The sequence below is a fragment of the Merops nubicus genome, unplaced genomic scaffold, assembly GCF_000691845.1.
Source record: "Merops nubicus isolate BGI_N331 unplaced genomic scaffold, ASM69184v1 scaffold43, whole genome shotgun sequence".
Taxonomy (NCBI): domain Eukaryota; kingdom Metazoa; phylum Chordata; class Aves; order Coraciiformes; family Meropidae; genus Merops; species Merops nubicus.
Window position 1 is genome coordinate 1 of NW_008599324.1, and position 15,146 is coordinate 15,146.

Consider the following 15,146-nt stretch of genomic DNA (forward strand, 5'->3'; position numbering starts at 1 on the left):
GCTCGAGGGGCGGCGAGAAAGTAGCGAGTGAAGACAAAAGGAGGAGTCCGTGGGGAAGGGTCCTTCCCCTTCGCCTGCCGCTGGCTCCTCTGTGCCGAACGGACCCGTGACTGCTGAGTTCTCGGTCGGGCCCCTTCCGAGGAGCACCAAGGGGGAGGGCCCCGCTCAGCCAGCCCCGTGCTCGGCAGGGGGGGGTGGACCTCAGCACACCGAGCTCTGCTTGTAGGAAAATGATATTTTTATCTTCTAAACTTGAATTAGACCTTGATGTTTCACTATAAAAAGGAAATTCATGCTACCAGTTAGCGAGTCATAGATTTAAACAAAAAAAATGCAGTGATACGTGACTAGGGGAATTCTGCTGTGTGCCTGCTTTTGTGAGTACTGGTTTATTCAAGAACACCTGCTAAAGAGAACTTCTCCATTTGAAGTCACAGAAATGGCTGAGTGAACTCTGTTCGCCTTTGAATGTATTTTCTCAGAGATCTCTTTAGGAGGTACCAAAATATGCTGATTTCAATTACTCTAGCAAAGGGCCTCTCTCTTGAGAGTGACTGTAACATTCAAGCAGCTTTTTCCATCCTTGATTTCTTACTCTACCCCAGCAGCAGCTGCCACTGTAGGTCACTGTAACATGCTGTGACAGCCACAAGTTGCCTTGGAAGTCAGTTGATCAGTGCTGATGAAATGCTGTTTGTGTGTGGGCATACTGAAAGGAGAGAGTCAATCTAATGTGCCAATCTGGTGGTGGAAAACAGCTAGGATCAGTCCTGATCTCTGGTTGAGTAACCTGGAAGGTGTTACTTTTGTCATCTTCACTGACAGAATAGGTGTAATGAAGCTGGCTTTTCTTGAGCAGGACTGAGAAGGCGTAGGTGATGCTGTGCAGTCTGTGTACCATGTGCTGTAGAGTTTCTGCATTGCTGAGCTGTGTCTTCTTCTCACTTTCAGTCTTGAGAGGTGCTGTGCAGCTTCCTATGCAATTTATTAACCACTAGCAGCAAAGCTGGCTTTTGCCTTATTCTGACTTCAGTGTCTGAGCTCTTAATTCCCCCCAGTCTTTGGTGGGTTAAGGAAAGTCTTCTGCTCTGTGGACCTTGTTACAGCAATGCTTGTCATCTTTCATCAAGTCATCTCTCAATCTCTCTGATTAGGTAGAAAGAAGGATTATGAGCTTTTATGTGCAAAGTCTCAAGCAGTAAAAAGATCTAGAAGTGACCAGAAGTATGAAGTCTTCGGAGAAATCAATTTTCTTATACTTTTTAATGATTTATTTTTTAGCATTCTAAGAGTGCTTGAGTTGTTAACCAGAGAGATTTAGCTGTTGTTCTCCAGTCTGTTGCTAGAGAGATAAATAAAAGATCCCCATGAGCAAGAATGAAGGGGCCTCTTACACCACTAGTGCATCAGGTGCTGGTCCTAAAATCAGTATAACTGTGCTAAGTGAGGACAGTGCTGCATTATCTGACCTTATGAAAAGTGTGCTTTCTTGCCTGCTGTGCAGGAGGTGAGGGATCTTAGCTGGGAGTTTGTGAGAAAGAACTGAAGGAATCCTAGAGTCATAGAACGGTTTGGGCTGGAAGGGACCTTTAAATGTCATCTAGTCCAAAGCCCCTGCAGTAAGCTGGGACGTCTTCAACTAGATCAGGTTGCTCAGGCCCCCAGGGTCTAACCTGACCAGGGATGGAGCATCTACCACCTCTCTGGGCAACCTGCACCAGTGTTTTACCACCCTCATCGCAGAAAACTACCTTGTATCTCATCTAAATCTATCCTTCTTTAGTTTAAAACCATTACCAAAACACAGGGGGACTGTGGGGATGTCCATGGAAGTGCTGCTGGGGTGGTACCAGCAGCAGTTAGGGTAGCAGCCCTGACAAAGTGGTGTAACTCCAGCTGGCTTTAGGCAGGGAGAATATATTGCATGATCCTGTGGAATCGTGACTTAAGTGTGGAGGGAAAGCTTGTATGTTGCCCTAACTTTTCTTCTGGTCAAACTGAAATCCCTTTCCTTTTTCTTTTTTTCTCCTTCCCCCAGTTGATTTGCAGGGGCTGGGGAGGTGATTTAGCCATGGCAACAGGAGAACCATGAATGGTCTGCAGAGGTGCTGATTGCTTTGCTTTTTGTTCTAGGCACAGTGAGCTGCACGTTCTTCCTGGCAGTTAACGGTTTATATTCAGCCAGTGATGATGTGATAGAGTTAACACCAACTAACTTCAACAAGGAGGTCATTCAGAGTGAGAGCCTCTGGCTCGTGGAGTTCTACGCCCCATGGTAAGCTGTGTACTTGCTTGTGCTCCTCTTCTGGAGAAATCTCCACAGTTCTCTCCATAGAAATCTGCTGCTGATCAGCCCAGTGTTCATTCAGGTGTTGGCAGTAGAGTTATTGGCTTGATGGCCTTGTGACTAGCAAAATAGCTGTAGTTGGGATTTGTATTTTAAATATCCTCACAAGGGAAAAAGGCAGGAAATGGTTTCAAGTTGCCAGATAGGGTCTAATAACAAAACCTTCTATGCCATTTTGCTACTTCGATTTTTCTGCTGAAATCAGTGTTAAAAATGAGTGATCAAAGTGCCATAGGTAAGATCATCTCTCATTTCTGCATGTCTGAACCTGATTCTGATGTGAAGTCTCAGATCTGAATCCACACTTGGATGTTCCAGTGTCCATTGAAAAATACTGGCTTTGTGAATTTTAATTTAGCACTTCTGTCTCCACCCTGCTCGTGTCCAGAGCATGGGGTCTCCTCCATGTGAATTCTGGTGATGTATATTCTGTCTTTGCCCAAATCCTCTGTGCTGTTGCCATCCAAAGCTCCATGTTCTGGTGAGAGGGCCTTTCAGTGCAGCAGCTGGACTGAGGCGTAGGGAAGGTTTGCTGTGCCTCGTTCACTGTTGTTGCAGCTTTATGGGCAAAGGGAGGACTTGCTGAACAATGGCAATGAAGTGTAGAACAGGTATAAATAAATTGACAGCTCCCCTTTCCTGGCAAGCTTGTGATGCTGTGATTTTGCACCAGTTGCCTGTTGATCTTCTCCCCCAGGCACCTCCAGGAAATGTGCCATGTTTTCTTGCTACTTGAGTTACCTCTAGAATAATTTTTTCAGGCCTCATCACAGGTACATTTTAGCTTGCAATAAGCAGACTAGTGTACACATCTGGATGTTGGTGCTCACGTTTGCCTCTGTTAGGAAAGCCAGGTAGCTTTTGAGATGTAAGCATATCCACACACATCATACATGTGGTGGTTTTTTCTTCAGAAGTGTGAGTGCTCTGATGTTGTATCATAGCCTCTTCCCCTCTGTGAGTAGATCTTGAGTCTCCTGCAGTCTGCTGTAAGTGACTCTTCTCTAAATTCAAAGCTGACCAGACCACTCTACTTGGAGAAATAGTTGCCAGAGTTGAATGACAATTACTGTCTTGTTTGTTTGTTTTCTAAAAGGTGTGGTCATTGTCAAAGGCTAACACCTGAGTGGAAGAAAGCAGCAACAGCATTAAAAGTAAGTTTAACCTTTGAAATGTGCTTGTGACGGTGGTTTCAGAAGAGTTTGGCTGTTTGTCATCTGGCTTAGGAACATGGAGGTGGGATTTGGTCCCCAGAACTATATCACTTTAATCAGCCTGTCCAGCCACAGAAGTGGCCAGTCAGAGGCTCTTAAAGTCAGGATGTTTGGTTTTTTTTTTTTTTTTTTTTGTTATAAAGAAGGCATTGAATTGTAGAGGAAGCAACTCAGTTCTGTCCCTGTGAATTCCCAGTACTGCTTTCTAGGGCTGCTTTTAACAACATCAGAAGACATTAGAATCCAGCCATCCCCCAGAGCAGCATGTTTTTCATTTCTTCCTTCCTTCCTGTGACCTGCCTCTGAAGTACAGGAACAGCATGAACTGGATATTTGAAAACAACTTTGTAAGCTGTCAGTGATGAGTGTTTCTTTAATTACAGAAAACTTGAGCATATAGTGATTTGCTAACTCTTGCCTGTGTAAAGTACCTTCCCCTTTTTTAAAAACAAACTCTCAAACAAAATCCCAAACCATTCAAAGAAAAACCTGCCTAAACCCCAAGCAATTTCAAACTCGTTTGTCAGAATGAATGAAGGAAGAAATGGAAGTATCTGGTGTTCTGTAGTTTAATGTTTTTGGAGAGAGAATACCTCTCATTGGGTGACTGTTTTCTTACTCTCTTAATAACTCTCCAGCATGCAGAGAGTCTAAAATGTGTTAAATCACTGTAGAAGTCTTGCCTTAATTTTTATTTCCACAGGGTGTAGTTAAAGTAGGTGCAGTGGATGCAGATAAACATCAGTCCTTGGGTGGACAGTATGGAGTCAGAGGGTTTCCAACAATCAAGATATTTGGAGCCAACAAAAACAAAGCAGAGGATTATCAGGGTAAATGTGATGCTTTTTCACGTTTCATGCCTAAAAACTTCCCTGAATAGAGAAATTAAGGTAGCTGTTAATGCTGTCTTGTGTGGTGTTTCCTTTCTGTCTAGTGCTTGTAGTAACTGAGACAGGTGGGTGGCACTTGTTTGTCTGAATTGTGCATCTCTTAGCGTGGGCTGACAGTCCCACCTGCTCACTGAGTTGTTGGAGGTTGATGGGCATTGCTGGGAATTATTCCTTTCCTCCTGTTTCCTGGGAGCTTGCCACAGCTACACCTCCCATCAGAGAAGGTGGGCAGTTAAAAAGTGCAGGAAAGTCAATCCCGCTGCTTGTATCGTGAGTCAGTGATGTCCCACCACTCGTACCATATCACTCATAGCCCAGTCCTGCTTTTCCTGAAATACCCTTAGGGTGAGGGAGCATTAAGTTTGTAATAAGTCGGGCTCACCTTCCAGTGGCCTTTGGATGCTTTAATTGCTGTTTTTGCTGTGTTGCAGGTGGCAGGACAAGTGACGCAATTGTCGATGCTGCCCTGAGCGCTCTGCGGTCCCTGGTGAAAGAGCGTCTTAGTGGCAGAAGTGGAGGATATAGTTCTGGGAAACAGGTATTTGAGGGGATGTGTGTTTGTGTGTGTGTGTTTCCAACTGGAGACTGTCCTGAACAGGAGAGCAGAGCTTGTGCTCCTGACTCGGTTCACAGACTAGTTGAAATTGGAAGAGACCGCTGGAGGTTCTCTTGTCCAGCCCCTCTGCCCAAGCCCCTCTTGTCCAGCCCCTCAGTGTCTCCAAGGAATGAGACTCCACACAGACTGCACTCTGGGCAACCTGTTGCAATGTTTGAACACCCTCAAGTAGAAAACAAAAATCAGGTTTTTGTATTTCAGCTTATGCCCTTTTTGTTCTGCCACTGGGCATTGCAGAGAAGAGTCTGCCTTTGGTTTTGTTACTTCCCTCTGCCCAAGTGTTTATATAATTGGAGAGGGTCCATGTTGAGCCTTCTCCCTTTCCTCCTGAGAATTCCAGCTTCCTCAGCCTCTCACGTCAAATGCTCAAAGCCCTTCATCAGCCTTGACCTTTGGCTGGACTTGCTCCAGTGTGTGCATGCCTGTTATACTGGGGAGCCCAGAACTAAAATCATAGAATCATAGAATCCTTTAGGTTGGAAGGGACCTCTAAGATCATCAAGTCCAACCATTGAACTAGACCCAGCACTCCAGGTGTTTCACACAGTGCTAGGCCGACGGAAAGATCATGTCCTCAGATTTGCTGGTAGCTCTCCCTAGTGCAGCTCAGGAGGCTGTTAGCTGCCTTTGCAACACAAGTGCAGTGCTGGCTCCTGTTCAGCTTGTCCAGCAGGACTCCTGGGTATCTCTGTGAAAAGTTGCTTTCCAGCCAGTCAGTTCCCAGCACGTACTGGTGCATGGGATTATTCTTTCCGTGGTGCATCTATCTCCCTTTGAACTTTGAGGTCCCTGCTAGCCCCATTCTCCAGCTGGTTGATGTACTAGTCCAAGTTAGAGGGATGAGGTTTTTTAATTTGGCAGTGTTCTTCTGAAGTTGGCTTGTTGGATTTCTCCCTGAAGGTAAGCTGAAAAGCTCCTGGCTACTACTACTGTTTCTGTACATGGAGCAAGTATACTCTGACATCCTCAGGCTGGCCAGATAAAAGACCTGGGTGAACTGTACCCTGCAGTGGTATTCCACTCACATGTTTGTCTTGCCTGGAAACCAGGGCACAGTGGGATTGGGGGTGGGATGAGGGGTGGGGATTGGAGAGCTCTTTGTTCTTGGGCAAAGATCAGAGCTTGAAGAACTGGGCAAGTGTTCTCACATCATCTTGTTAGTCAATTTGACCTGATTTTTTTTTTTTAAATTATTTTTTAAGACAAGTTTCACTTGCTGTTTCTTGAAAGTGGTGTGGGCGTAAGCTGTGTGTATTGTCAGTTCCAAAATGAGCAAGTTGTATGACCTAACACTGCCTGTTTTGTATCTCATTCAAATAAAGTTCATTTGGTACAACGTGATGTGCAGGAGCTGGCTGGTGTGGGAAACCAGTTTTGGTGACTTCTTAGGTGAGGGTCTGTTTGTTTCTTACAGAGCCGAGAGAGCGGAGGTGGAGATAAGAAGGACGTGATTGAGCTGACTGATAGCAGCTTTGATAAGCACGTCATAAACAGTGATGATGTGTGGATGGTGGAGTTTTATGCCCCGTGGTGTGGACACTGCAAAAAGTAAATGAGGTTTCTCTTTGACAATTCAGTTCCCATTAGTGATTATTTTTGTGAGATACCCTTAATCCCCTAAAAGAGACCCTTGCATCTCTGGTATATCAGAAGTGGGGCTTCCTGTAAGGTGTTTTAACAAAAATGTGTGAGCTGCTTCTGCTCAGGGCACCTTGGTGCTGCTCTGCTTGCAAACCTCCTTTGGTAGTAAAATTCCCAGTTATCCATAGAAATGAGATCCAGAAGTTCTATTAAGCTTTTTATTCCTTTGGATGCAGGGCTTCAGTCTCATTTGGAATAAACTTGCTAGCTGTCATTCTCTGCAGAGAATTTTTTTTCCTGAGTGGAGCATGCTACGTAGTGTTGGGATGTTGTGTACTTTTGGTAGATCTAAGAGATCCTAAGAGCACATGCACTCTCGTGTTTCAGCCTGGAGCCAGAGTGGGCAGCTGCTGCCACGGAGGTGAAGGAGCAAACAAAGGGAAAAGTAAAGCTGGCTGCAGTGGATGCAACGGTCAATCAGATGCTGGCAGGCCGATATGGGGTGAGTGTGCTTTGCAGTGATTAGAGTTTCCTGCCCGTCCCTAGCAAGGCAGATTTCCCTTCAGTACTGAACTGTTCCTTAATCTGATACCCTTAAATGTTTTGTGCTAAAAATAATCTTAAGTGACATCATTTTTCCAGAAATCATTCATTCCTGAATGTCAGTAGCAATATAAACAAATGAGGTAAGAGGAGAGGCATAAATCTGGATGTTGCTGATGAAAAAGGCTGCTTATTTCTATAAGCTCTTCTATAGTTTTGTCATCTAAAGTAAGAGGTCTCTCAGGCTGTCTGTGTGCTGGCTGGGCATCACCAGAACCCACACGTGTCCCTGTACACTGGGGAGACAGTTATCAGGGATCTCTCTGACAGTATTAGCTGCCCAGATCAGCTATGCTGGGCACCCAGAGTGAACTGATACTCTTTGATTTTTTAAGACAGTATAGGGAGCTTACAGTGTGCTGCTTATTTGCCCTGTTTAAGTACACATGGCTGGCAGTCAGCAGTAACCCTGGAAGTGTAGCAGAGGGAGCTTAAGGTCCACTTGTTGCTATGTAGGTACAGTGCTGTGCCCTCACAAACAAAGGGGGAAACTAATGTCTAATAAATATGAAGACTTAAGATAGGCCTCGTTGTACTTCAACCTGCAGTGCTTGGTATGTCTGAATTGAGATGCAGCCATTTATGATCCATGGGGCCTAAATCTTCAGTGTTTCAATGTATGTTAACCTTGTTTTGAATTGTTGCACAAGTAGGAAGCTAGAGAATGGTTCAGTCATAACATGCCATGAGGCTTGATTCATGTAGATGTTAAATCTCTTCCCTTTCTCTTGATCAGAGTAGCAGATAACTTCCAGAAATATTCAGATTTATTTGTGCTGATGGCTTAAACTTGTCTTGCAGATTCGTGGATTTCCCACCATTAAAATCTTCCAGAAAGGAGAGGACCCTGTTGATTATGATGGTGGCAGAACTAGATCTGATATCATTGCTCGTGCTCTGGATCTGTTTTCTGATAATGCTCCACCCCCTGAGCTCCTGGAGGTACCTCAACATAGTTTTATCAAATTACTGTTCCATCCTGTGCTTTGCAGCAATTTTTACAGGACTATATTAAAAAAACAGCTTCAGTGTGCTGCTTATGCACAGTTTTGCAGCAGAAAGACAAGGATAACAAGTCTCATCATTCAGCTTTGTTTTTTTTTTCATTTTTACTGGGAATTTGTTGTTGACTGAAAGAATACCAGAATTGTTACAGTGAAGGCACTGGCAGGATGGTACCAGGGTGTCTGAATCCCTTCTTGAGGAGCAAGTGAAGGGGTTGAGTTCTGTGCCCTGCTACAACAAGAGGGCAGGGTTCTGTCATTGGTAAGCTGTTCCTTAGGAGATGCGTGATGACTGATCTCACTTGGCGTCAGCAAAGCTCTGTGCTCTGGTGACTTTTTCAGCTTCATGTTGGTAGGTTTGAAATGGTGATGAGTTGTGTGCAAGACAATACATTGGGGTGCAGGAAGAAAAAAGTATTTGTAGCATTAATAAACTTGAAAATAAGGATTTCTTTTTTTTTAAGTCCTATTCATTTAATGTTTATCATCCTTTTAAGATGTTTGTATGTGCCTTACAATGTACATAATGTTGGTACAGTATTACATGTGTATAATTGAGATGTATATTGGGGCAGTGTGCTTAGAAAATTTTTACTGGCAGGGGTGCACAATCAGTTTGGAAACCACTGATGTAGATAAATGGGTCGTTTCCTTTAAGGTAAATCACACAAAACTGGTATTGCTCCATTAATGCCAAATAAATGTCCTCATCTTCAGCAAGTTCACTTTCTGCTAGCAGTACCATGAACGAGACCTCCAGGCTTATGCATAGGTCTGGGTGTGCTGTCTCCAGCCCCAGTCCAAGGACAGTGATTTTTGATCAAGGAGTGACCTCTTGCTGTGCTCTCTGTAAGCCTTGTTAGGTACTGCTTGCTTTCCTGTTGCTGCAAGTTTCAACAGAAGGCTTTGTGAACTCTCTGTAATTAGCCCTATGCTGGGGGACCAGTGATGTAGGAGTAACTTGTAAGCATTGAAACAACTTGGCTTATTACCTTGTAGGATGGAGTTGATAGGCCATTGGAGGGAGGTGCAGTCACAGCTGGGTAACCAAGTCTTAACTCTCACTAACTTTTTGCCTCTCTCTTCTAGATAATTAGTGAAGATGTTCTGAAGAGCACCTGTGATGCTCATCAGCTCTGCATCATTTCTGTCCTTCCTCATATTCTTGACACAGGTAGATAGATAAGCAAGCAGCCTTCTGTGTGAATTTGTCACTTAAAGCATGTAGCTGCGTTTTTTGACTTGTCCAATTCTGTCAAACAGGAGCTTCAGGGAGGAATTCTTACCTGGATGTCATGCTAAAAATGGCTGAAAAATACAAAAAGAAAATGTGGGGGTAAGTGTCATTATAGACTGGGCAACTTGAAGAGGTGTGAGCATTCTTAGAGGGAACTTGTGTGAGAGCAGTGTGTCTGCAGATAAGACTTGTTCCTTGTTCAGGATAGTGTGTCTTGGTATTTCATGAACTACTGCAGGATGGGGTGCTGAGGCCTTAGAATAAACTGCCAGCTTTTTTTCTTTTCATCCACCTCTCAAATCTTGCATTTACAAGTGACATCTAAGCATTAATGAGATCAGATTAACCATCTTTTACTCCTGTCCTGAATGCTAAAATGTTTTAGGTTGGTATTGAGTTTCTTTTAGTCTTTTGCTGGTGGGTGAGTCTGCCAGTATTGTATGACTGTTGAATACTCAAAAAAAAAAGCTGTTTTTTAACAATCTTCATGCTCTCGAAGAAGCAGGCCAGCAGGCTTTGCCTTTTCTCCTCTTCCTCACAAATGGAGGTTAAGATCTCTGGAACTTCTCTGAGAAGTGAGAGTTGTTCCAACACACTGCTGTGAAAAGGGAGCAAAATGGCTTGAAAGCCTGGGGGAAAATGCTGAGATGGGCTAATCCCAGGGGTTCCTCAGAGGACTTGCTAAGCATTAGAGGAACTGAGACCTGACCAGTGAGGAACTAATACTGAGTGAAATACTGGTCTTGCAGTCTTTGGCCAGAAGTCCTCTACAGTGGAATTTGGGCAGTACTTTTTCATGTTTAGATCTGTGACTTGAGCTGCTTTAATAGGCTGAAGTGTAGCAGTTTATTCAGCTTGGTAACATAGTTCTTTCCTTGGACTCTGGTGGCTCCTGTTTCTGATCCAGCTTTCAGTGGCTGTGAGCATGGGGCTGGCCTAGAGGTGCTGTTGAGGAATGGTCTTCTTCTGTGACATGGTTCAAGATTAGGACACTTCTATTCCCTGCTGACTTCAATATCAGCTGACACTGTCAGGGGCAGTTCAGAGCCCATCTTGAACTCTGCAGGGTTGCAGATGTGTGATTTCACAGTGATTGTGGTGCCTATCCTAATTATTAATTTTCTGTTTTATCTTTTCCTCAAGGTGGCTGTGGACAGAAGCAGGTGCTCAGTCAGATCTTGAGAGCTCTTTGGGGATTGGAGGCTTTGGGTATCCAGCAATGGCAGCCGTTAATGCTCGGAAGATGAAATTTGCCCTTCTGAAAGGGTCATTCAGTGAGCAAGGGATTAATGAGTTTCTCAGGTATGAAATCTTTAAGTGACTTTAATCTTTCTGTAACTGGGGTTATGACTCTTTGGACCAAAATCCAGGTCTCCTGGTCACAGATGAGACTTCCATGGTTAAGAGAGTTAAGATAATGAGCATTCACTAGAGTAAGGGGAATATCTCAGTGGGGATTGTGACTAGTAAAGCAGTTGCTACTTTTCTGTGGTGGACAGAATTAAGAAATTTGCCATTTAAACTTTAATGATAGTTCTAGTGCAACTTCTGAGAACAGTTTGAAAACAGAAGTGAGTTTGAAATTGAAATATTCTGATTATCTCATAACCCAAGAAATTAGTGGGACGTGGTAATCAACGCTATTTAATTCAAATGGTGCATTCTGATTAATGATTAGTAATTGGGAAATTCCCAGTTTGGGAATCTGAATGGGTGCTGTTGAGGTTGCACAAGTTCATCTTTCCTCTTTGGTCTAGTCCTGCCTTCCCCTTCCCAATTCCTCTGGCATCAGGTAAATGTAACAGGGAGAGCTGAAAGAATCCATCCAAAAAGGCAATAGTTCTCTGCTCAGCTCCAGTTCCCTGAAACTGCCTCCTGTGTAGCTGAGCAAGAGCCAGTGCTGAGAAGAACTGAATGGGGAAGGGAAATGGAGGGGCGAGGAGAAGGTGGCAGCAGCACTGAAACAGCCGCTAAACTGAAACTGTTCCTTAAGCATGGTCAAAGTGAAGTGGGAACTCTGCTTCTAGTTAGACCACCAGCTGCCAGGAGGTATGAGAGAGCCTTTGAGAGCTTACATGAGCAGTGTCATTTCCATGTTCTTGCTCAGACAGTGGCAGAGAAGAATCAGAACTGCAAAAGCAAATACAAGCTTCTCCCCACTGTGTTGTAAGAAGCACATTAATTGAACCTTGTTCCTGTGGGATTAATGAGAACAGTGCTATTTTCTCTTTCCTAAATGATCTGGCTTTCTTCTTAATGCCAAAAAGAGAATGCTTTCAGAGCATCGAGTGAAGTTGAGGATTCAGACACAAGAAGAGTAATACCAGACAGTCTGTACTAAAGCGTGTGGGAAACGCCTGCCTTTCTCAGACATGGCAAATTCTCCCTAGTCCATAAAGTCCATCTTAGTGAGGCCTCTCCCAGTGAGGGTGGGTGGTGCTTCCAGGAAAAAACAGCCAATTTCAATAGCTTATATTGCATGAGATAATTGAGTCTGACTACAGAACAGCACTTGGTGCAGTAATGTATTAGCTGACACGTAGCTGTGCAGTGCAGCCACAGTTGGTGTAGCTGGCCATTAACTCGGCTTGCTCTGTACAGCTCTTGTAATCTAATAGGCAGTCCAATGCTGTTGACCAAAAGTAAGGAGATCAACACTGAAAAGAGCATAAAAAGTGTAGATTGTTCCTGGGGAGGAGTGCTTATTCAGTCTTCTTTGCTGCTGAAAGAATGCAAAGGGATCAGTGCTTCAGGATTTTAATGTTGGGGTTTTTGAGCAAGCAAATGCAGGATGGAGTGTCTGAAAGCAGGAACTGGTTGCCTTGTACCCATTGTAACTCCTGGAGGCTTAGCTCCCAAGTGGTTGTGAGTAACAGATGCAGGTGACTTGAAAAATTAGTTACAGACTCTTCCTGGAGCTGCCTGAAGTGATAAACCACGTACTGTTAAAGTGGCTGTGTTGTCCATGATTGTTAAACTGCTGAAAGAAGAAAGAGTGCAGCTCATGTAATTTGTCTCCTTAGATCCAACTGTAAATTTGCAGTGCTGCCTTAAGGGCTCTATCACTTGCTGCTCTGAAAAGCTTTTTCTTCCAGACAGTTTAGATATGCTTCAAGGAATGAGATCTCAAAGTTGGCTTCCTTTTATCTGAAGCAGGCACCGTTCCAGGTGGATGGAGGCTGGAGAAGCTTCTTAAGTTTAACTTTAATTATTTTTTCTCAGGGAACTGTCTGTTGGTCGTGGCTCTACAGCACCAGTGGGTGGTGGAGCTTTCCCAAAAATCCATTCAGTTGAGCCTTGGGATGGCAAAGATGGTGAGGTAAGAGGTGCTCCGTCTCTAGAAGTGCCAATGTTTGCGAGCTTTGGGAGTGACTGGATAGAGGAACTAGGAACTGGCAGTGGGAAAATTCTTGTTCTTCAGAGTTGTGGCAAGTTGTTGATGCTGTCCCATGATCTAATCCTGCCACCAGCGTGCAGTCTGACACTGGAGGCAGACACTTCTACCTGGCTGTCAGGATGTAGTCTGAAAGTTGAATCCCTTGAGGCTGAAATGTGGTTGTCTGCACTGAGGGGAGGTGGCAGTGTATGCGTTCAAGACCTCAGTGTTGTGGAGACTGCGGCTCTGCAATATACTGACCTACCATCAAAGTCTTAATGTCAGAAAGTTTGTAAGGTAAAGCCTGTGTAATAAATAACACAGTGATTAAGTATGTTCTTAAGGTTTAACATTGCTGCAAAACCCAAAGTTACTGCAATCCTTTGATCTAGGTAGAATTAAAATACCGAATATGGTAGCAGCTTTGTTACATACTTGCCTGTATCTGGAATATTTTATAGTAGAAAACAACCTTCTAGTCTAAACTCTGATTATTGTCCTGTGAGTAATACATTTCGAGTTCTTTATGAATGAAGGAGCTTTACTCTGAGTGAAGTGAGCATCTTTCAAAGTTAGGGATGTGCTGGTGTTAAGCGCTTCTAAACGCGTGCTTCAAAACCTTCCCTCTTTCACAGCTTCCAGTTGAAGATGACATTGATCTCAGCGACGTGGATCTGGATGACTGGGATAAAGATGAGCTGTGAGATCTTCAGGAAACTTCTTTTCTTGGGAGAGTTTGTGCAGCAGTTTGCAACCTGGTTCACAATCAGACAGATATTCCAGTGGCCTTTTTATGGAGAAATAGCACTTGACACACTGTGCTGTTTGATGCACTGCAGCAGTGAACTGTACGCATCTCAAGAAAACATTGCAGAAATTCTATGAATTGTCATAACCAGTAAACTTGATTGTATTCTGTGTAACAAATATTTTGAGGACATCATGGATATTTCTTTGGAACATCTTGGGCTTTATTTTGTTGGCAGCGTGCTGTTTGAGTGTTACTGGAGGCTGTTAGTGTAACCAATTTTAAATGTGGTATGTTTTTTTTCATGGAGGTGGAACCTGGTCAGCTTCTGTTTCAATTAAAGAATAAACCAAAATATTTTTGACACACAGTGTTAGTGTTGTGTAGCGTTATAAAGGTGCGCATCGTAAAAGCTATCCCCTTTTGGATGACTCTTGAAAAATGAAGTGTAGAGCAGGGAGGCTGGTGCAGAGGGGAGGCCTAGGCCAACCTAGGCCTGCTCTCTTGCCAGCTTGGCCTAAAGCCCGATTAAATGGACAATCTTAGCTTAAATGCTCGAGTCTTCCTATTCCTTCTCAGGGGTGTTCTCTTCCTTTGTGCCAGACCTAATAAGACCATCAATACAATGGAAGTGGGGTTGCTGCTGCAGTGGGAGACACCGGGAGCTGTTACTCTTTTCCCCAGGATTAGCATTTTTAGGGTATGGGAATTTCTAGGTGCTAGCAGAAAATCACCACGGCGCTGTCTCCAGCAAACTGGGTAATAATTCTTCACTTCCCATCTGGCATTGTTTTGATTTGGAATTATTTCCTTGGAAGGGGAATCAGGACTGGGAAGGGGAATGGTTACTGCTGCTTTTTAAATAAAAATACTATCATATTTTTTTGCTCTCCATGTCTTGTGTGTTGGTGTCTAGTGAAGTGGCCCTCATGCCATCAGCTTGTTCATAAGTGAAAAATGAAAGAACTGACATTTCCCCTCCTTTGAAGGAAATAACTTAATATGGGTATTTGTCATCTGGTGCCTGTAAAAGATCACCCATAGCCCACCCCTGTGAAGGGCAGTGTAGGAATCACTGGTAGCCCACAGTAACGACTGCTGATCTGGTGCAGGAAATGTGCTCCTCCTCTGAAGTCATCCCAGCAGATGAGATCCAAGGGAACTCTTCTGACCGAAATGTCTTGGCAAAAACTAAACTTAGGAGGATTTGCAACTGTAAGTCATACTACAATAAGTTCTGCAGCAATTCTGAAGATCTTGCTTTTTAATTTTTTTTTAAATTAAAAAAAATGGGTTTTGGTCTGATGCTTTCTGCTTTTTGTTTGGTTTTGGTTTTTTATTTAAGATTGCTTTGTTAGAAAAACAGGACTGTATAGACCTAATAGGTTCACTAGCCACCACACTTTTTAAATTGTTTTATTTCAAGTCCAATAGATACTCCATCTTTGTAACTTACAAAAAAAAATAAATACTACCATAGTACCTCCTGCCTCTGAAATATGTCTTTGTAAAACTATAAGCAAGAGATTT

The 15,146-nt window shown here is 43.6% G+C and overlaps 1 protein-coding gene across 1 annotated transcript; it reads left to right on the top strand.

Moving 5' to 3' along the window:
* Positions 1-2,103: 2,103 nt before the first annotated feature.
* PDIA6 (protein disulfide isomerase family A, member 6) lies at positions 2,104-13,986 on the top strand (the record flags this gene model as incomplete). The annotated part of the gene is made up of 12 exons (XM_008937309.1): positions 2,104-2,275; positions 3,444-3,501; positions 4,265-4,391; positions 4,883-4,989; positions 6,482-6,615; positions 7,036-7,150; positions 8,053-8,193; positions 9,345-9,429; positions 9,519-9,591; positions 10,636-10,794; positions 12,715-12,811; positions 13,504-13,986. Coding segments are annotated over 12 exons (1,337 nt in total), but the record flags the coding sequence as incomplete, so codon positions are not given.
* Between the last annotated feature and the right edge of the window lie 1,160 nt (positions 13,987-15,146).